The 21,125-nt window shown below is 46.3% G+C and overlaps 2 protein-coding genes across 5 annotated transcripts in view; both read left to right on the top strand.

The window, feature by feature from the left end:
* The window catches only part of LOC100469231 (neuroendocrine secretory protein 55), a 52,346-nt gene extending 48,987 nt beyond the window's left edge, over positions 1 to 3,359 (top strand). Inside the window, exon 2 of the mRNA XM_019795609.2 lies at positions 3,287 to 3,359. The gene's annotated coding sequence lies outside the window, so the exon portion shown is untranslated. The remainder of the gene's footprint in view (positions 1 to 3,286) is intronic.
* Positions 1 to 19,780, top strand: part of LOC100473680 (guanine nucleotide-binding protein G(s) subunit alpha) — a 55,470-nt gene extending 35,690 nt beyond the window's left edge. Inside the window, exons 2-13 of one of the 4 annotated variants that reach the window (XM_034639838.1) lie at positions 3,287 to 3,359; positions 6,549 to 6,593; positions 10,874 to 10,928; positions 11,012 to 11,131; positions 12,994 to 13,091; positions 16,123 to 16,177; positions 16,311 to 16,384; positions 16,481 to 16,539; positions 16,646 to 16,766; positions 16,941 to 17,071; positions 17,348 to 17,415; positions 19,369 to 19,780. In XM_034639838.1, the coding sequence (XP_034495729.1) occupies positions 3,287 to 3,359; positions 6,549 to 6,593; positions 10,874 to 10,928; positions 11,012 to 11,131; positions 12,994 to 13,091; positions 16,123 to 16,177; positions 16,311 to 16,384; positions 16,481 to 16,539; positions 16,646 to 16,766; positions 16,941 to 17,071; positions 17,348 to 17,415; positions 19,369 to 19,515 (1,046 nt within the window). In that variant the 3' untranslated portion in view covers positions 19,516 to 19,780. Of the gene's footprint in view, positions 1 to 3,286; positions 3,360 to 6,548; positions 6,594 to 10,870; positions 10,929 to 11,011; positions 11,132 to 12,993; positions 13,092 to 16,122; positions 16,178 to 16,310; positions 16,385 to 16,480; positions 16,540 to 16,645; positions 16,767 to 16,940; positions 17,072 to 17,347; positions 17,416 to 17,757; positions 17,916 to 18,048; positions 18,123 to 18,218; positions 18,278 to 18,383; positions 18,505 to 18,678; positions 18,810 to 19,085; positions 19,154 to 19,368 lie in introns of those variants that run through there. The other 3 variants (XM_019795606.2, XM_034639839.1, XM_034639840.1) reach the window with 3 other exon arrangements.
* The last annotated feature ends 1,345 nt before the right edge of the window (positions 19,781 to 21,125 follow it).

Genomic DNA, 21,125 nt, shown 5'->3' with positions numbered 1-21,125 from the left:
GGGGGGGGGCGGGGGGGGGGGGGGCGCCGTTGTGGCGGAGGGGACCTCGCCAAGGGGAGGCTTTGGCGAGGGAAGTGACCGAGGAGAGTGGGGGGGGCGGGTGACATCAGCCCCTCGGAAGGGATCGGAGTGGTAAAGGTGGTGCAGTGAGGGGGAGGGGGCGCGGGCGAGTCGTGGCGCCGGAGTTGGGGGGGGCGGAGAGGAGGGAGCGCGGCCGCCGCTGGGCGCGACTCGGTGCGTTTCGGGCAGGACATACTGTGTGTGCGCCGAGCAGACGTGTCCCGGGCCGGGTCGGGCCGTGGAAGGAAGACAAGGAGAATCAAATAAAATAAGACCAAAAAAAATTTTTTTTAAAAATGGAGTTAGTACGCTAAGTGCCCAGTGAAGCCAAATGACACGTCATTTTTACAGTATGACCTTTTTATCCCTTTCCAGACATGCAGGCTTTTTGAAAAGCAAAGAGAATTAATTGTAGCACCCCCACCACCAAATCATTAACACACACACACATATACACACACAGACACACACACATTTTCCTGTTAGTCGGCCACATTGAGAGTGCTTTGTGAAAGAAAGAAAAGACATTCACAAATCAGAACTGGAAAATGACATTTGTCTGTAAATGGCTTCTTGGTCTGGAAATGGCGTGGGTTTTTTTTGTTGTTGGTTTTCTTTTTTTTTTTTCTTTTTTCCTTTTTTTTTTTTTTTTTTTTTNTTTGGCACTTTTCAAGATGGGAGGGGGCATTGAGAGCGCTTTAAGGAGAAGACTTTTTTTCCAGGTGGAAGGAGATGAAAAGACGTTAATTAGTTGTTTGTCAAGTGACATTTGGTTGTTTGGTTTTGGGTTTTCTCTTGATTGCGGTTTTTCCTCTTTGGCCAGGGGGAAAAAAAAAGAAGGCAGGGAGGGGGGATTGTTCACTATAAGGAGATGGCCTTTCCTCCTTTTTTCTTAAGGGGAGAGGGACAAAATAAAACATAAGCATAAAAGAAATTGTTGAAATGACCAGAAGAATTACACAAGCATTAATTAGTATGGAAGTTTTCCACTTACTCAGTAATTTGGCTATCTGAGTTAATTTGTGAATTTGCTAGGTTAAAACCTAGTTCATGGTCACATTTCAACAAAACAGCTTGAGTATAAAGAATAAAAATGTAAAAGGCTGAATTTTCTTTGTGGTGGTGTTTGGTTTGCTTTTTTTGGATGGGTCACCTCTTTGTTCTCCTGGGTCCAGATTTATATAAAGCAGAAAATTATTAATTAAGTGGAAATAAGCCTGGTGTTTATGCATTTGCAATTTCAGTAATTAAATGATACATATGTTGAAGTCTTGCCTAAAACTTGAAAAGGTAGAATTAATGCTGTGTGAATTATTAATAGGTATGTAACTGGATTTCAAAGTATAAGCCTGGAAAAGTCTAGAATCTTTCCTAGGAATACCATCTTGCTACCTGAATACTAATTTGAAACAAATGTGATACTAAGGGTGCCTTAAATTTCTAACACCTTTGCTCAGTGGTCACAAAGTCTCTACTTAATTTGAGACTGTTACTCTGAACACACCTTGCGTCTCTGTGGGCTTATTTTCCCCAGGTGTCCCAGTCTATATGGCTACATTTTATCATTATTTATTGACAGCCTCTGGCATGGGGGGTCTGCAGCCCAGCTCAATGCCACACATTTTGCATTTTTAATTGGTGTTTCTCGCCAAATAATGCCCCCCCAAGAGGAAACCTAATGATACCCCAAATCCTGTTTTTAAGTGCATCTTAATTTAATGACATAAAGTTGAGTAAATTACAGTGCCACAAAAGATCTTGCAGTAATTTTTCAGCCCAGTTTTCTAATTTCATAAATGTGGAGACTGAGGCACAGACCTGTTTGTGTAAGAGAGAGGTGTTACACATGTTAACACTTCTGACAAAAGAATTTGGAGATTCTGATTAATGTCATGTATTCTCTGCATGGAATCTCTTAATAGTGCCTTTAATATTTTAACTTATTAGAGTTGGGCTCATTAAGATACAGTGTTTGCTTTGAAATCAATGTCTCTGTGGAAACTAATTTTAACTTTTACAGATATTGATTACAGCCTTGTGAAAAGGCAAGAGGAGGAGGAATGCTTTGCTCTCTGGGCAGTGAAACAAAAGCAATTAATAAAATTAAAAGTGAAGAAAAAAAAAGGAAAAGGGTAAAGAAAAAAAAAAAACCAAACAGGTTTGTGTGGGAGGAGGGCAAAAAATTTTTCACACAAAGAGTATTTGTTGAAGTGAGTGTACGTTTGCAAAAAAGAAAATGAAAAAATAGCAATTCTCCTTCTAGCTGGGTGGAAATGTGCTTTTTCCATAAAATATATGTTTACAAATGAAAGGTGATTTAAAATGGAGGCATGTGTTCCTTCTTACTTTGAGAAGGGATTGAGGAATCTGAAAATTCAGTAGCTCCCAGGAGTATTTTTCCTCAAGATTAAAGTCGTGTCCTTTGAATACTTGTTACAGTTGTTGCTGCGTGTGGTTATGGTTGTTCTCAAGCACTACGTTTGGTATTAAAATGTGTTTTTCGAGAAGATGACAGACCATTGATGGGCTCCCCCCCCACCCCCTGCAACCATGGTGGTTGTATCCAGAGAGGATTTCTCTTTAGGAAAATACCCTTTGCGAGAAAGGAGGACACATGTAACCTTGTGGGTTAGGGTTGAGTTTTGAGTAGCCCAAGGGGAGAGAAAGCTGCCCGCAAAGCAGCTGCATTGTGAGAATTTGCGGGAGGGAAATGCTGCGTCAGTCCGGGCACTGAAGGACTGCGGTGTGTGGGTATTGTTTGTGAATCCTGGGTGTTTTAACCATGAAAGCTCCGACGAACCGTGAATTCTGTGGCTGGCTACACTGATGTGTGCGTTTCACCAGTGAATGCTCCTGTTTCAAGGATTCAGTTTCAGTTTTAACTTCAATTTTCTTCCCCCCCCACCTCCAATGACAAAATTGCGTCATTCCTTCTCTTTGCCCCTTGGCTTCCCCACCCCACAAATTTTAAAACAACCCAAGTGGGGGGAACAAATCCTGAAAACAGCAAACCCTGTAATTCTCATCATTGTGATGGTGGATACTGCAGGTAGACAGAGTGGGACATGTGTTTCATTTTCTCTGCGTCGAAATGTCAAGGAAAACTGCAAGTCTGTTATGTTGTTTTTTTGCGTGCTGCTTCTATGGAAAAGACAGCAGTCCTCTTCCCTGCCCAAAGTGTGTAACATGCCTCCCTCATAACCTGAGACTTACTTTCCTTTTCCAGGCGCCGGAGAATCTGGTAAAAGCACCATTGTGAAACAGATGAGGATCCTGCACGTTAACGGGTTTAATGGAGAGTAAGTGTCAGCTCTGTGCCAAGGGCACAGTAAGAGTAACACGGTGTATACTAACCTTTAGGAAGTTCACGTAGATTTGGGGGCTGGGCAGCCAATTTCCACTTAATTTTTTCAGCCTACCTATTAGAAAATCCAGGGAAGAGCTCTTTGGGGATTTCCCCCCCTCCCTCCTTTTAATCTTCGGTGCAGCAATTAATAATAATAGTAATACTAAAGCACCAGTGTTCTTATAAAAATACCCCACCCCCACCCCAGGAAAATAGCACCTGGTTGGCCCCATGACAGGTCTGCTGCAGACCTGCCCACGGATTTTGGTGCAGTGGGTCTCCAGCATGGCTGACACCTGCCGTGGCCACCCCGTCTGTGGGCAACCTGACCACTGCAAAGAAGCCCCCCGTCTCCCCCCCACACCCCAGCAGATGTCAGCACAATGCACCAATGCAGGATGTTTTAAACTATTAGGGAAAAACAGTTGCAGTAATGTTCTCACGTAAAACAAAGTTGGAAAGAGGCAGCAGCCCCTGTTAATAATTCCTCATTCCCTCACCACCCCCCTTTGGAATTAATATTATGGGCAAATCACTGTTTCCCTTTCTAAAAATCGATAATCTTGCCTAAAGAAAGAAAAAGGAGACATTTAAGTGATGGAGACTGGGAGTTAGGTACTTGTGGCCGTGTCAAGGGGCATTTTTGCCTTTGAAAAGTCCTTGCAGGCATCTTGGTGTAGGACAGGGTGACAATACCGCATTGAGAATAAAGATTAAAAGAGAGTGCGTGTGTACTAGGGATGGAAGAGAAATGTGGGGTCCTGCTTGCCGTGAAGAATGCAAACAGAGGGCAGCCCTCAATATAATTAGGGTATTTGCTTTTCTCCCCAGACCCCAAATGCCCCCCCCTTGTGAAACAGAAAATGGGAAATCTACTAGCCTCTACTTTCACTGGGGTGACAGCCATTCACCTCGCCAATTGCAAACACCTGAAGGCACTAGTTTGCAATTACTAGCTAATTAGCAATCCCATTCCCTTCCCTCAACCTGGATTCAGTTGAAAACTTGCCTCTCCGTTTTATCCCCTTTAGTTTCAAAGGGGACATTGAGTCAAGGCCGCATAGTTTCAGTAATGCACCAAAACCCCACAAAAACAAACCAGTAAAAAGCCACTTACAGACGCCTACTCTGCACCAAGCACTGGGGGCACAAAGATGAATTTTATCACCTTTCAGAAGTAGAAGGACTGCACTTGAAGGCAGCTCTTTATGGAACATTCTAGAATTTCTTAGGTCAGCTAGTAGGGGCTGAGGATGATGTCACGCGTACAAATGGGCGTTTTAGTTTAGGGTGCCTTCTATGCTTTAAGCACAGATTCAGAAGGATGGGCTATTTTACCAATTTTACGAGTGACTCGATGAGTTATCAATACGCACGTTCGTGCGGCTAATTAACTACTCGTCACAAAGCAATTCTGGAATTCTTAATTCCTGACACAGACTTCCATAAAGCCCTAGTCCCAGAGATTGCCAGTGGTGGATAAACAAAAACCCAGAAACCGACTTTTAACTATGTGAATTTGTAATTTAAAGAAAAATCTTGCATAATTATTTTCCCCGTAACTTGCCAGGGAGTGCTTCTTCATGAGGCTAGTTGAGCAAAAATAATTTGACCATGTACCCTCTAGATAAATATTTTGATTAAAACTGGACATGGCTAGCATTTTTAAAAGGGTGCAGCCGCTGCTGTTTACCTTAGCTCGAATCCAGCAGAAGGTGGGACATCCTTGCAATGATTTACTTAAGGCTTCATCACTCTCCAGACTGCCCGACGATTTTTTAATTTTTAGAGAAAGGATTCTCCTCCCTTGGCAAGCCAGTCTGTAATGCACACGAGACATTTAAACCAGAACTTCTCTTTTCTATTTTCTTTTTAAAAAGAGGAAACGACATTCCCAGTTTGCCAGCCTCATAGAGGAAGCCATAGGTAATCTCTCGGGATGTTAAATTTAGCCCGTGGAAGTGACATACAGGGGAATTCTTCGTGTGAGTCTAGAAACCTTATTTTTGTCTCCTCCAAGTGAGCCTCCTTTTTTCTTTTTCCTCAGTGCGGTATTGCAACAAGAGCAGTTTCCGTCTTCACTAGGAATTCCCTCTGAAATGATGGTGACATCCGTCCACTAAGGCGTGTTTTGCGTGGTCCAGGGCATTTTCCTCCTCGCTCCCGTAAATGTGCGCTTTGTTAGGGCTGGGCTGAGCTGTTCAATTTGCCTTAACTGTCCGCAGACTGCTGTGCCAATTACATTTTTAGAGTAAGGTGTGATATTAATCTGACCTTGAGACATACAGAGGTCAAGTGCGGATTTTCCTAACTCAAAGCTAACTCTTCCTTACTTTTAGTATCAGGGGGGGAAAAAAGTGCCATTAACATTGGTTGAGCTAATAAGCTAATCAATTACAAAACCATGTAGAACGCTTAGCCGTCCTGCCCTTCGCATTTCCAGGGAGGGATTCCTATCACTTACGAAGATTGGGTTTTGAGTAGGGTTTTTTTGTTGGTGGTGGGTTTTTTTTTTTTCCCAGTTTTTTTTTTGGGGGGGGGGGGGTGTTGGTGGTAGTGGGTTTTGTTCTTTCTTTTTTTTTTTTTTTGCTGCCTCACGGTGCAGACGCAGTTTTTACTGATGACAATTTATTGGGAACAGTTCTATATAAATAAAAACACTTCGTAGGTAGTTTCCCCGACTACAAGAAGGGAGGAAATTAATACTGTACCAGGAAATCATGGGCAAAGATCACCCATGTCTGGGCCTTTGTGTGTTCAGATACAACATGGTAAAGATTGAGATCTGGGAGCATTAAGGAGCCTTAAGCGCTGCTATATTCTCCAAAGAATTGCGAGATAAATCACGGCGTTATCTCCCTAATGCATGTACATTTAGTGAAAGCACTAGAAAATAATTATCCGTCCCTTCTGTATACCCGACCAGAGCGTCTCCAGAGGGCTCGGCTAATAGGGTGCGAAGGTGTGGCATTTTTCCCGCCACGGCCTGCCGTCTCCGTAGACCTTGCAGCGTGGCCCGAAAGGCGGCTAGGACTGAAGGGGAGGATGGCCGTCTGTTCAGGAATGGAGAGAGGCTGTGTGGGGTTTTTGGGAAATTGCGGTGCTTTGCAGATTAGGTGAGCTTTCAATCTCTCTTTAAAAGGGGCGGCGAAGAGGACCCGCAGGCTGCAAGGAGCAACAGCGATGGGTAGGCACATTCAAAAACAGAAAAACTTTTTAACAAACAAACAAACATGAAGATCATACTGGGAAACTGAGGGCCGAGCCCCGGGGAGGAAACAAAACTCATTTCAGGGCCATCAGCCATCGTGGTATACGTGTGTACCTGACAGTCTCAACATTTCAGAGCAAGTGAAGTGCAAAACATAAGTTTGGGGGGCCATCCTTTAAATGTAATTAAATCCAGCTGGGGAAAAGTTATAGATTTCAGCTTCAGACCAGTTTAAGATTTCGAGAATTGATGTTTTTCCATATGGTTTCTGTTTCCCCACCCCCCCCCACACACACACACCCCAGCTGTCCGTTCGAATTGGCTACTTGTTTTTAAAACTATCTACTAAATTCCATCCACCCAGTTGCTTGGTCTGATTTTAAAATTTCAGACTTTTGGGGGGAAAAATCTTTTTCCCTTATCAAAATCTGTGATGCTGCACCGTCCGTAATTTGGAGAGGAAAAAAAAAAGTTCCTCAGTGTCTTGCAGGGGGTCATTGTTAATGATCTCAAAGCCTCTGATCTAAGATCTTCAAGTATATTTTTAATTGGAGGCATATTGTGTTAGCTAGTGGATAGGAAATTTCACGATGGCATCCGCTTTTTTTTTTTCCCATTCATTATCAATTTTGTTTTTCTTCACCTCCTACATCCCCACTCCCCATTACACACCGACACGCACACGCATGCCAGGTAACCATTGGAGGTCTGCTTGCATATTCAGCATGCAGTAACGAAGCAGCTATTTCTCATGAGAACATGCAGAGCCAATTGACCTAGCCTAGGGCATCTCAAAGAAATAGCTTCTGTGGCCGGGGTGGGGCGGGGCAAAGGATCCTGGGGTCGGGACAAAGTAACTTACACGTGTTTGTTCATCTGTTTCTTTTAGAATATATTATCCCTAGATGATGGCTACAGTTTCTCATCTTCCCGGCTATGTCCTATCACACTTTGCATGCTGGAATTGCCTGGTCTTAGGAACTTCTAATAAGAATACTATTCTGTTGTGGGGGGGAGGGGGAGGGGGGCCTACCACCGAACCTCTAAAGATAACTTAAAAAAAAAAAAAAAAAAAAAAAAAAAAAACCCATAAAAAAATCACACAAAAAAATATGGAATGAAATCCTTAATTGGCAAAAATGTAGTGTAATAGCAGTCCAAAAAAAGGCATCTACGTAAAAGTGATTGACAGTTTACTGTACCAAAAGTTGGCATTTGAGAAGTATGACAAGCCCTTATTGAACCACCTGTTGTGTGCTAGGTGCTGTGCTAGACCCTTGAACCCTACTAATACTTTGCCTGCACTTCTCTCTGTGACTCTGTTCTGCAAGTAAATACAAGAATTAACATACGTGATAAATAAAAATTCTCTGCATGTCTCAGCAATCCCTGTATCTTGCGTCTGTCTTCTGTCTTTCTTCTTTTGTCTGTCCTTTCCCACAAAAAGCACAAAGATAAGGTGTAGGACTGAAAGAGACTCTCAGGACGACGCAGCCTCCCCCACTACTTAGCTGATTTGGGGGAGGAGGAGGGGCTCTTAAAATTCAAACCCAGACAACAGGCTTTATTTACATGTTGGGGGGGGAGGAAGGAGCAATGTGCTACAGGCGCTTCTCGCCCCTGCCCCGATATTTTAGTCCCTCCAGACTGTAGCAGCAGCTACATAATTTGGCTTTAAGTAGTTCAGAGACGTCTGAGGGATTTTCTCTGAATTTCACAATCAACGTTAAATTCATTAAGCGATAGTAAAAATGATGTTGAACCTGCCAGCCCCAGTATAATATCTCCATCTACATAGTAATTGCTTCAATGGAAGAATTTTATGTTTTAGTATTACACACCCGAATTAGATTTTAGATTTCTATTTTAGCTGTTTTATACTTGATATACTCCCACACCTATTCACATACGTAGATGAATACTGAACACGTTCTCAAAATATCCGTATTTAAGACTGGAAGTTTTCCAATTATCATACTACTCCTTAGACCAAAATATCAAACTGAATGAAAGAACCTAGTTTCTGGAAGTTCTTTCCTCTTGCTGTACGTACATTTGGGTATTTAATACCCAGACATCTCTAATTTTAACTACCGTAGGACCTTGAAACTGAAGGTTAATGGCTCTCATTACCATGGAAACGGAGCCTGTTTTTAATGAATGGGAATGGATTTGTCCTGTGGGGTTTCAGGTAAATCTGAGCCCACGAGTGAACATTAGGGACCAACGCACATCCTTTAAAAGTCTCTAATGTCTAAGTAAGTGATTAAGACTATAGCAGCGAGTCTGGACATGGTTCCCGATTCCAGAAACGAGCTTCAGTGGTGCATGTACAGAGCAGAGAAGTCCCACAGAAGGGTCAGGACTCGGGGTCTCTTTTCAGTGTAGGGTGGTTGCATTAAGAGTGGGGGGCCAGAGCCAGAACTCCAGTCAGGGCGTGAATGCCACGCTTGGGGTTTGCAGGACGTCTCTTGCTGCCATGTCTATTCCCTCAAGTTCTCCTGACTTCCAGCACTTTTAAGTGGCCCCTGAGGGGTTCCTGGTACCGTTTAACCACACACACACACACACACACACACACACACACACACACACACACACACACCCCAAAACCTACTGACCCTCCCGCACTCATGAGAATACTTCTAAACTAGCTTCTTACTCTGATATGAACAACAGTTTCTCTGAGGCCAGTTTACCACAAAGAGGGCTGACCCTGGAGAAGGTATGAAATGAAATCAGAAAATCAGGGCCCACCCCTCAAATCAATATGCAGATCTTTGTTTTGATAAGAATAAAACTGGGCAGGAAACGTTAGCTCTTACAGTTGCTTGGAAAACTCAGGACCAGGATCTGTGGGGGGCCAGGGCTGTTGGCAGGCGAGCACATGACCCCTGCACCCCGATCTCTCCCCAGCACCCTGCCCTACGACTAACCGTTCTGCTGGCCCCTGGGTGCTGTTGACACCCCCCTTGTGTTTCCTCCTGCGGGGTTTCCTCTCCTCCAGTCCAGGGCTCGTGGTGAAAAGCAACCCAGTGAAAGCTTCAACAATTAGGAATCTCTAGATTGTTTTTAAAATTCCTACACAGCAAGAAAAAGATGAGCTCTGTCCCTTCTGCCTCTGTGACTCACTTTTCCTCTCAGCCTTAGTTTCCTCTGTGAGGGGGCGGCGCCTTACTTGCACGTGACGGTGCTGGCGTGTCCCCGGGCCTAATACACAGTAGGTGTGTCCTGCACACGGGTTCGACTCCCCCCACCCAAAACCGCAAGGTTGAGGCAATAGGTGTGATAAGATTTACCCCAAGCAAGAGGTCCTTTTTATCCCCTGAAGACACAAACTCTAGAATCTTCTTTGGTCGTGCGTCTCATGAAGGACAGTTGCTGAAAGACCCCTACTGCATTTGGATTGAGGTGATGGGCAGCAAGCATTCTGTCAGGCCCCCCTCTCCCCCCCCCAGTGACTCTGAATAAAGATCAGCCCTCATGTCCTGTATGACTTAGGTTCAAATCATAGTTAAAAGCTCTGACTTCTCCTTAATTGGGGCCCCTGCCCCCATCCCCCCAGCACCCAAGTCCCAGATCATAGACTCCTGGGGGCTGATTCTTATTTTATCCCTATTCACGTTGAGGAATCAGTGTATATTCACGTCACCTAGAAACGTCATTGCTGCTGGCTTAGTGACTGACACGGTGACTTAATTAATAAAAATGGCCTCAAAGCCTTAAAATCGGTAATATCACCGTCTGCCTTCCCTGGTCTCTGTATACTAATCCAGTGATAGAGTAAGCCCCAAGTGGAACCGTGAAACTTTTTCTCCTCCCCAGTGATTGACATATCACCCCCTCACACCCCTCCACCCCCCACATACACATACACACACACACACACACACACACACGAGACACGTGTTGATAAGGGCCAGTAGAAACCTTTTAGGACGTGTTGGCGTGCAGTGGGAGGTTCGAAAAATGGACCCACATCTGAAGCGCTCAAAGAACCGGGTCTGACTTCTGGTACAGTAGACTCGATCGTTCTCTCGATGCCAGTTTGCTAATGGGCTCCAATCGGGCGTGTCTTCGGGACACATTCAATTCGAAACCACCTTTATTCAGGAACCTCCAATCTGGACAGATTTGAACCCACAGCTCTTGCAAGAACAGAATACTATGCTTTTAGTTGGACTATCTTGACTAAAGAGACCCTGTTCGTCAGCGTGATGCAATATCATGTGTCTCTCTTTTCAATCCCACTGTAGTGAGAAGGCGACCAAAGTGCAGGACATCAAAAACAACCTGAAAGAGGCGATCGAAGTACGTGTTTGGTCCTTTCTCTCTTCTCGTAGCCCCCCCCAGGCAGTGCCGTCCCCCTGACTGCTTTGCTGCCTCGTTTTCAGACCATCGTGGCCGCCATGAGCAACCTGGTGCCGCCCGTGGAGCTGGCCAACCCTGAGAACCAGTTCAGAGTGGACTACATTCTGAGCGTGATGAACGTGCCTGACTTTGATTTCCCTCCTGTAAGCTAAGCTCTTGGGTTGTCCCCCCGACCCCCACCCCGGCCCTCGGGGCAGCATCGGGGACGAGCTCCGTCCACCGGTCCCCCGTTTCAGCCACACTTCCGGCGAAACACCTTTCAGTGACACCCATTCGTAGGGGACAGTGAACTCCATGAGGGTCTTTAATGTTCGAAACCAAAACTTTAATGATCGGTAGGGTTTTGGCTCAAGACGGGTGAGCAAAATTCGATCACGATCACCCCTTGTAAGTCTTGGCTCACCCATCCCCACGAGTAAACGCCCCACTTGAATCTTTGCATTACTAGATTGTAGATTTTTATGAGGGAAAGTGGTACGAGTTGTGGCGCAGCCTGAATTATTCCCTCAGACATGTCTTGTGACAAACCAAACTGTGGGGAAGTACGGCGCACAGATGCTAGTTGTCCGGTTAAATGAACGTATCCGAAGAGAGCAAAGAAGGCAGAAATGCAGTGCCAGCCCTGTGAATGGGAGACATTCTCATTTTCAACAGTTTGCTGTTGACCTTTATGAGGTTTTTTCCCTCAAAATCAGCCCTTGCACTGGGGCAGATGAAGCCTTTTCTCTTTTTTTTTAAAAGGGAAAGAAAGGACTTTCACCTAGATTATAACTTGGAGATTTTCTTCTGTGCGTCCTTGTTGGCGTGCAGAACACTGTTTACAAGATTCTCTGTCCCATACAGAAATATTTGTAGGTGACACAGAACTGCCCGTGCCCAAATGTATACGTTTTGACCCCTTTGTAGGGGAAGAGTGGTTTCTAAGAGGGGAACGGGAAACAAGATGGAAAGATGCACGAGTTCATGAGGCCCAGAAGGAAAAGACTTGTCTACAATTAGAACAATGAGTTATTGTGGCCTTTTGTCAGGCTTTCCTGGGAATCTGTGTTTGTGTATTTTAAATGGGCTTGGCTGCAAACTTCTACTAGCAGGGAAGCAGTTTTAATAAGTAGGGCCAGGCCAATTTTTCTTTTTTTTTTTTTAAATAGCGTTTGTTTGAAAAAAATTCAAGCCGTCAGCACGATATACATAATGCATATTTCTTAATAGAAGGAAAAATGGCAGCCGATTGAAAATGTACCAGAACAGTAACCTTTTATTAGTCGTGCTGATAGCTGAACTTTGTGTCCCTACCTACTTTTAATCCTTCTCTGGCTGAATTCACATTGAAGAAAAACCTTCTCTTTCCTTGTGAGGGAAGATTGCCCCTGTATAATTAAAAATGTTTCTATGTTCAAATGAAATATGAATCGTCACCTACTGCAGTTTAAAACAACAGGGGTTATTTGCTCCTTTGTTTCTCCCTATGATGACCCTTCCCAAGGGATAGGCACTGACAAGGCCAGATTTGCCAGCCATTTCCAACCATAATATTTTTTGGGTAAAATTCAAATTTTCCTGGAAGGGAAGTTTCATCCCAGCACATCTTACAAATGAAATACCATGTTTTCACAACACTGAATCATTCCTTGGCATATTCTCCTAATGCAGATTAATGTATATCTTTCCCGTGAAAGCAATTGTGTGGAGAAACAGAATGATTCAGTAGTTTACTCTGTCCTGCCCCCCTCCCCACCCCCCCCCAAAAAAAAACACACAGGAGAAACACTACCCAAGACCAGTTAATTCACAATAAGAGGACAGCAGGAATTAATTACTTTGGCTTTTAATTACGTTTAACAAATTGAATGAAAGTTTCTTTTGAGCACGAAGTCATTAACTGGGCTCGCCAGTGGGAATCTCGCCCCGTGCCGGTCACACCGTGACCTGTGCTGTCTGGGTTGTAGGGGCAGAGCGCCGGCCTGGGCACGAGCTCACGCGTGTTCTCTCTCGTGCTCGCTCTCAGGAGTTCTATGAGCACGCCAAGGCTCTGTGGGAGGACGAAGGAGTGCGTGCCTGCTACGAGCGCTCCAACGAGTACCAGCTGATTGACTGCGCCCAGTAGTGAGTAACCTCTCTCCCCCCGCCACACTCGGCATAGGCGCAAACGGAGAAGACACCAGACATCTCAACACCCCTCGTAGAAGCCAGCCAGTTAGTCCCACCTGCACTTAGAAAGTTCTGGTCTGAGTCATTTGTTCTAGAAAGTCCTTAATTGCACTTTTTAGTGCAGTGACATTATTTTATATAAACAATTAATGCCTGTTAGAGCAAAATGATAATTACTGGCAGTAAAGTGATGTTCGTAATTAGTTAGCTTGAGGTAATTAATTGGATTGACCTCCAAGCTTTTAGGAAGATTGGGCAGCTCTCACGATTTGAATAACGTAAAAATATTATATCTTATTGCTGTCCTTTAAAAACCTAACTGACATGGCGAGGACAAACCCATGCCCCGCCTCCTCCTTGGTAGCCGATAATCGCCTTGCTCTTTCTGCGATCAGGTGAGTGACGACGGTCGTTGTCAGAGCCCAGTGTTACCGATGCTGTTGTGTTCCATTTCCTACCCTTATTCATTCACACGGGGCTTTCATTCCGGGATGCTTGCCCTTGTGGGGAGTAGACGGCGTACCTACCGCCTCTCTGACCCTGCCCCTGGTAGAGGAAATACAGGATGCTCAGAGCCATAAAGAAATGTTTGGAAGACAGTTTGTTGCTATCCACAAACATGCTAATATTTTCAGTGAAAATATTCTGAAGTTGGGGTGTCTTGTGACTTGGGCGGGGGTGATGGATACTTGGAGGCTCCAGCCTCTCTTCTATAGGTCGGGGAAACTTAGAAGTGACTTTGCTATAGAAAATATCAAGTCTTGAGGCCCAGGGTTCCAGGCTGGCTCACAGAAAGCTGCAGTTGCCTTGCTCAGGAGCCCCAAGCCTGAGGGGTTCATTGTGACCACCAGTGGAATCAATAGGGAGGAAGAGGTAACAGCAAACAAACAGCAAGTTCCCTGGAATCTGTTATCTGCAAATCACAGAAGCGTTTGGTAGGATCTGTGAAACCTATCAGTGTCTCGTGCCCCGGCCCCGCCCCCCAGGGGGAGCCCACGGCAGATGGTGTCCAGCGGCCACACACAGAGCTGTGTTGCGGGGAGCATACCCACCCATCTGTGTATGTTCTCGAGCAGAGAAAAACAGTCCATCTTAGCCAGTCCCTGTGGCCCCAACCCCCTACCACTTCTTCAACAAAGTCCCTGATTTTCTCAAAAGTTTGAACTAAAAGCTGGAAGTGCTAATTATAGTAACTCAAAACAAATGGAAATCCTGGAATTGTTTGCGTTTTGTATTCTGGATCCAAGTCAGAAGTACAGGTACAAGATGAGGAAGGTTTAACCCTCCCCGTTTTGAGTGCTGGAGGTGGGGGGGCGGAGAGCGTAACAATTTCATGAACAGTCATTCAGCCGGGTTTCTGGGTTTTGTTTAATTTTTTTTTATTTCACACCATTTAAAAAGTTTTCTCTTACAGCAACATTAAGTTGTTCCTGCAACTTTATCTGAAAATGGCAACATTTGCACAGTTTATGGAAAGTTTTAAGGAAACTTGGAGGGGGGGAAAAAAAACATAGCTTACAACTTTTTAAAATGTCTTCGCCGGCGGGATGATTAGAACAGCCCCGCCCGACACACTGACCAGTATGTTTCTGGTTTAACTGCCTTTATGTTAAAGTTGCCATACTGGTATCTTGCCCATTTCTTAAGCTGCCTATTTTTATTTGTTGAGCTGGGGTTTGGCTGGCCCGGCTCCAGATGTCTCTCTCACAAGATTTGGTGCTGATGATCTATTTATAGAACTGTGGTTCTGTTGCCGTGGCAACATGCTGGAGGCCAGGGCGGCTGGGGAGCTATTTCTGGACTGGTGCTGTAATGCAGGACTGATTGGGCAAGTTAGTATATCCTCTAAGCCAGACTAACTCTAAACTGGTAAAAAGGAAGGTGGGGGGGGGGAGGAACTGGCAGAATTTCTTCAAAGTAGACTTTTCTCCCTTTGTGATTTTCTTTTCAGTTTTAGAACAATTCCAACCCCCCCCCCCGCTTGAGAAAAACTCCCCCCCCCCGTTTTAACATTCATTTTTTCCATATCAATTAAATGACCCCAATCTTTCCAAAGTTCTTTTTCCTAATGGTGTGTCTAGGCCAGCAACCCCAGCGAGGTCCTCGTTATTTGGGAAAGTCGCAGCCCGCTCTTGGTGTAAAACATCCTTACGGTGGGTGATTGCGTCTCAGGCCCCGAGCCCCTCTTTTGTGCGGGATCCCGGCCCTAGAAGAATCCATAACCTGGATGGCTGTGGGATTTTTTAAAAACTCAGTTTGCTATCTGGAGGGTTCTATTTCATGGACCAAACAGAACGGAAGGGAACTTTGTGTTTGTTTCCTGTTCGGTGTGGTTAGGCCAGAAAGGGCCCCTTTGTGTCAACCTCTTTTGTTCTCTTTTAATAAGTGAGATTCTTAAAAAGTAGGAGGAAGGGATACACATTCTGAGTAATTCAAACAATCTCATTTTCACGAGTCCCTGGAGGGGAAAATCCTTACTGCTTTTAAGTGTGCCATTTTACTTAAAAAAAAAAAAGAAAAATGGAATGGGTTGTAAGTAGACAGTTTTCAAATTACTTGCTATTTTAGTCAAAGGCAAACAACTTGAAAATTTAAAAATTTTAATCAGTCATTTTCAAATGGCACAAGATCAGATAGGCCTGATTTGGGGGCCTCTGCTGGTTGCAAGTCCAGAGCCCCCCCCCTTTAGTCCTGTGCTGCACCTGTCGGCCAGGGCCCTGAGTGTCAGTCCTACTTCCTGGTTCCTAGATCTGCTGGTCCACCAAGTGCACTTCTCTTAAATGCTGTTTGCACTAACCTTCCTAAGGCATAGGCTTTGAGTCATAAGCATAACCAACACAGGCAAAACTCCCGTTGACCGACTGCCATAGAACACTGACACCACCGTTTCCATCAAGCTCAACTTCATAGCGGGACAGGAATTAGGGGCAGACCAGCATGAGCTCAGGAGCTCTTTGAACACCCCTGTGTGTTTTTCTTCTCCCAGCTTCCTGGACAAGATCGATGTCATCAAGCAGGCTGACTATGTGCCCAGTGATCAGGTATGTGAAAGTTCTCACCGTCCGAGGACTCGCAGCCCTCTTTCCCAGCTAGTGGAGACTTGTGCTCCCAGTCGGCATTTACGAACATCCCGGCTGGTTTTGGGGAGACCCACTGACCCAGCTTTTGTTTCAGGATCTGCTTCGCTGCCGCGTCCTGACTTCTGGAATCTTTGAGACCAAGTTCCAGGTGGACAAAGTCAACTTCCAGTAAGTGAATGGTTCCCTTTTTAAGAGAGGGACTGGTTTCCCTTGGCCCCCACCAGCAGAGTGGTGGAGTGACCGGCTGTCCTCTGTCTCCCGCAGCATGTTCGACGTGGGTGGCCAGCGCGACGAACGCCGCAAATGGATCCAATGCTTCAACGGTATGGAAGCCATAGACTGCTCTGCTCTGTAAGGGCGTTTTGCTTTGAAGCGTTAAGGATCACGTTCCCCTCTAACATGCATTGCCTTTGCTTTCTCGTGCTGAAGATGTGACCGCCATTATCTTCGTGGTGGCCAGCAGCAGCTACAACATGGTCATCCGGGAGGACAACCAGACCAACCGCCTGCAGGAGGCTCTGAACCTATTCAAGAGCATCTGGAACAACAGGTTTGTGGAGCTCAGTCCCCTGCTCCCTCCCAGCCTCTCACCCGGGGGTCCAGCGACGGAGCCCCAGGCCCTGTGTTGGCGCTGCTCTTAAAGCCGGTCCCGTGCCAGTGTCAGACCCCTCGCGGAACGCATGCTCTCCTTCCCCGACGTTGAACCCGCGTCCCTCTCCGTCAGATGGCTGCGCACCATCTCCGTGATCCTGTTCCTCAACAAGCAAGACCTGCTCGCCGAGAAAGTCCTCGCTGGAAAATCGAAGATTGAGGACTACTTTCCAGAGTTTGCTCGCTACACTACTCCTGAGGATGGTACGTGTGGCCTTGTGCCCTGGCGCCGGGGCACGGTTCCGTTTGTTGGTCCTGTGCCCTCAGGAGCGTGCTACCGGTTCCATTTCTGGAGGCGTCTCGTGGGGGTGGAGTTTTACAGTCACCTAAATGAACAACCTCTGAGGATGGAAATCTCCCTTCACGCCCACGAAGCAGGAAAAACTCCCGTCTGCTCCAAGGGGCTGCCGTGATGCCGGCACGCGGGCTCTGCTCGTCCCCTTCGCGTGACCTTACCAGAAATATTTCTGTTCTTCGTAGCTACTCCCGAGCCCGGAGAGGACCCACGCGTGACCCGGGCCAAGTACTTCATCCGCGACGAATTTCTGGTGAGTAGAGACTGTCTTTAGTTCCCTCTTGGCTGGTGCTGCTGCTTGCCGGGGGGGNTTTAATCAGTCATTTTCAAATGGCACAAGATCAGATAGGCCTGATTTGGGGGCCTCTGCTGGTTGCAAGTCCAGAGCCCCCCCCCTTTAGTCCTGTGCTGCACCTGTCGGCCAGGGCCCTGAGTGTCAGTCCTACTTCCTGGTTCCTAGATCTGCTGGTCCACCAAGTGCACTTCTCTTAAATGCTGTTTGCACTAACCTTCCTAAGGCATAGGCTTTGAGTCATAAGCATAACCAACACAGGCAAAACTCCCGTTGACCGACTGCCATAGAACACTGACACCACCGTTTCCATCAAGCTCAACTTCATAGCGGGACAGGAATTAGGGGCAGACCAGCATGAGCTCAGGAGCTCTTTGAACACCCCTGTGTGTTTTTCTTCTCCCAGCTTCCTGGACAAGATCGATGTCATCAAGCAGGCTGACTATGTGCCCAGTGATCAGGTATGTGAAAGTTCTCACCGTCCGAGGACTCGCAGCCCTCTTTCCCAGCTAGTGGAGACTTGTGCTCCCAGTCGGCATTTACGAACATCCCGGCTGGTTTTGGGGAGACCCACTGACCCAGCTTTTGTTTCAGGATCTGCTTCGCTGCCGCGTCCTGACTTCTGGAATCTTTGAGACCAAGTTCCAGGTGGACAAAGTCAACTTCCAGTAAGTGAATGGTTCCCTTTTTAAGAGAGGGACTGGTTTCCCTTGGCCCCCACCAGCAGAGTGGTGGAGTGACCGGCTGTCCTCTGTCTCCCGCAGCATGTTCGACGTGGGTGGCCAGCGCGACGAACGCCGCAAATGGATCCAATGCTTCAACGGTATGGAAGCCATAGACTGCTCTGCTCTGTAAGGGCGTTTTGCTTTGAAGCGTTAAGGATCACGTTCCCCTCTAACATGCATTGCCTTTGCTTTCTCGTGCTGAAGATGTGACCGCCATTATCTTCGTGGTGGCCAGCAGCAGCTACAACATGGTCATCCGGGAGGACAACCAGACCAACCGCCTGCAGGAGGCTCTGAACCTATTCAAGAGCATCTGGAACAACAGGTTTGTGGAGCTCAGTCCCCTGCTCCCTCCCAGCCTCTCACCCGGGGGTCCAGCGACGGAGCCCCAGGCCCTGTGTTGGCGCTGCTCTTAAAGCCGGTCCCGTGCCAGTGTCAGACCCCTCGCGGAACGCATGCTCTCCTTCCCCGACGTTGAACCCGCGTCCCTCTCCGTCAGATGGCTGCGCACCATCTCCGTGATCCTGTTCCTCAACAAGCAAGACCTGCTCGCCGAGAAAGTCCTCGCTGGAAAATCGAAGATTGAGGACTACTTTCCAGAGTTTGCTCGCTACACTACTCCTGAGGATGGTACGTGTGGCCTTGTGCCCTGGCGCCGGGGCACGGTTCCGTTTGTTGGTCCTGTGCCCTCAGGAGCGTGCTACCGGTTCCATTTCTGGAGGCGTCTCGTGGGGGTGGAGTTTTACAGTCACCTAAATGAACAACCTCTGAGGATGGAAATCTCCCTTCACGCCCACGAAGCAGGAAAAACTCCCGTCTGCTCCAAGGGGCTGCCGTGATGCCGGCACGCGGGCTCTGCTCGTCCCCTTCGCGTGACCTTACCAGAAATATTTCTGTTCTTCGTAGCTACTCCCGAGCCCGGAGAGGACCCACGCGTGACCCGGGCCAAGTACTTCATCCGCGACGAATTTCTGGTGAGTAGAGACTGTCTTTAGTTCCCTCGGGGGGGAGGTTTCCCTTGAGCGCGTGGGGATCACACTCTTCGGTTCTTCCGTTTTATTTCACGGGTAGCCAGTGAGAATTGTAGCTTTAACATAACGTCCATAGCGGGTGGACGAGTCCTTGGTGGGCGCCCCGTTGATGACGGTAGGGAGGTGGCGTTGACTCTGGTCTCGTGCTCGTGCCGCAGAGAATCAGCACTGCTAGTGGGGACGGCCGCCACTACTGCTACCCCCACTTCACTTGCGCTGTGGACACCGAGAACATTCGCCGTGTGTTCAACGACTGCCGTGACATCATTCAGCGCATGCACCTTCGTCAGTACGAGCTGCTCTAAGAAGGGAACGCCCAAATTTAATTAAAGCCTTAAGCACGATTACTTAAGAGTGAAACGTAATTGTACACGCAGTTGATCTCCCACCATAGGGCATGATGGACAAGGCAGCCTTTCCTTCTCCCAAGTGATTTTGCGAAACCCCTTTCCCTTCAGCTTGCTTAAATATTCCAAATTTAGAAAGCTTAAGGCGGCCTACAGAGAAAAAGAAAAAGGCCACAAAAGTTCCCTCTCTTTCAGTAAATAAAATAACAGCAGCAAACAGAAATAATGAAATAAAAGAAAGAAATGAAATAAAAGAAAGAAATGAAATAAATATTGTCTTGTGCAGCATTAAAAAAAAAATCAAAATAAAAATTAAATGTGAGCAAAGGATGTGAGTCCTGTGACTTACTTGCGGCTTCAAGCAAATACCCATCGTTCCTGGTTTTGACTACGGCAAATCTGGGAAGCCCCATGTTGACGTGACAAGTCCTCATAACTTGGGTTTCTGAAAACAATTTGCAGGTACTTCAAAAAGTCTACCCCTGTCCTTTGCCCAAGCCCATAGAAAACCATTAGCCTGTGTAAAGAAAGACCTGAATTGCTCATAGCCACCCTATCCATTCCACCAACTTCCCTTAAATGTATCATCATATGGTGCCTGTTTTAGCTAGAATCTCCCCCCAAAATAAGTTTGGGGCTCTCTGTCCAGCTTTAGGATATGGACTCCCATATGTGGGGGGAAATTCAGGAATGCAGTGTTTCAAAAGGGGAAGTGGGGTTACTCAAGAAATGGTGTACAGTGTAGGCCTTTATCAAATCATCACATTGTGCACTTCAGCAAGTAGCTCAGAAGTTTGTCCGGTGTCCCTCAAAGCTGGGGAAGAAACGACGAGAGCTATCAAACAGAAATGGTTTTGAAACAAATGGCTAAACATTTGGGAACAAACTGGATCCCTACCTCACCCCCTACACAAAGGAATTTTATGTGGTTCAGTCACATGTTTAAATACAGAAAAGTATTTTAAAACTTATAGAAGGCCTCTTCTATATGATCTGACCTGCACAAGCCATGGGGGTGGGGTGGGCTATATAAAATTAGGATTATATAAAAAAATATGAATGGGGTGGAGACTGGGTAAAAATCGGTGACAAAGGGTTGATTTCCCTAACAAGCAAAGTGCTCATAAGAACTAATAAACCGTCATAAAAATGCAAAATTCACAAACACATGGTTTACTTGAAAAAATACATATAAATAACGGGGAAAATGGGGAGTCTCACTCAATGAAATGTACTATAAACTTATCAGGGGGGGCCTGGGGGGTGGGTGGTCAGCATTCATAGGCCTCACGTGAGACTCAGTAAAGCTGTAATGAACTGTGGCTTGGGTCTGAGGTCCACTTGGGCTCCCTAACCTTCATCCCGGGGTCATACCTTAAGCCTGCGGTCACTCCTGCTGTGGCTTCCCGGAGAGGCGGGAGAAGAGAGACCAGCTTGTCTTCAGCATCAGCCAGTGCACCCTCTGAAAGTGGCCAAATGAAACATCAGATTGATTTGTAATTCAGTCCCAGAATCCACTTATGGTTCTAGTTTCCAGATAAAATTAATCCCAGCCAAATCAATCCTCT

This window comes from Ailuropoda melanoleuca, chromosome 13 (assembly GCF_002007445.2).
Source record: "Ailuropoda melanoleuca isolate Jingjing chromosome 13, ASM200744v2, whole genome shotgun sequence".
Taxonomy (NCBI): domain Eukaryota; kingdom Metazoa; phylum Chordata; class Mammalia; order Carnivora; family Ursidae; genus Ailuropoda; species Ailuropoda melanoleuca.
This window is presented reverse-complemented; position numbering and strand designations above follow the sequence as displayed.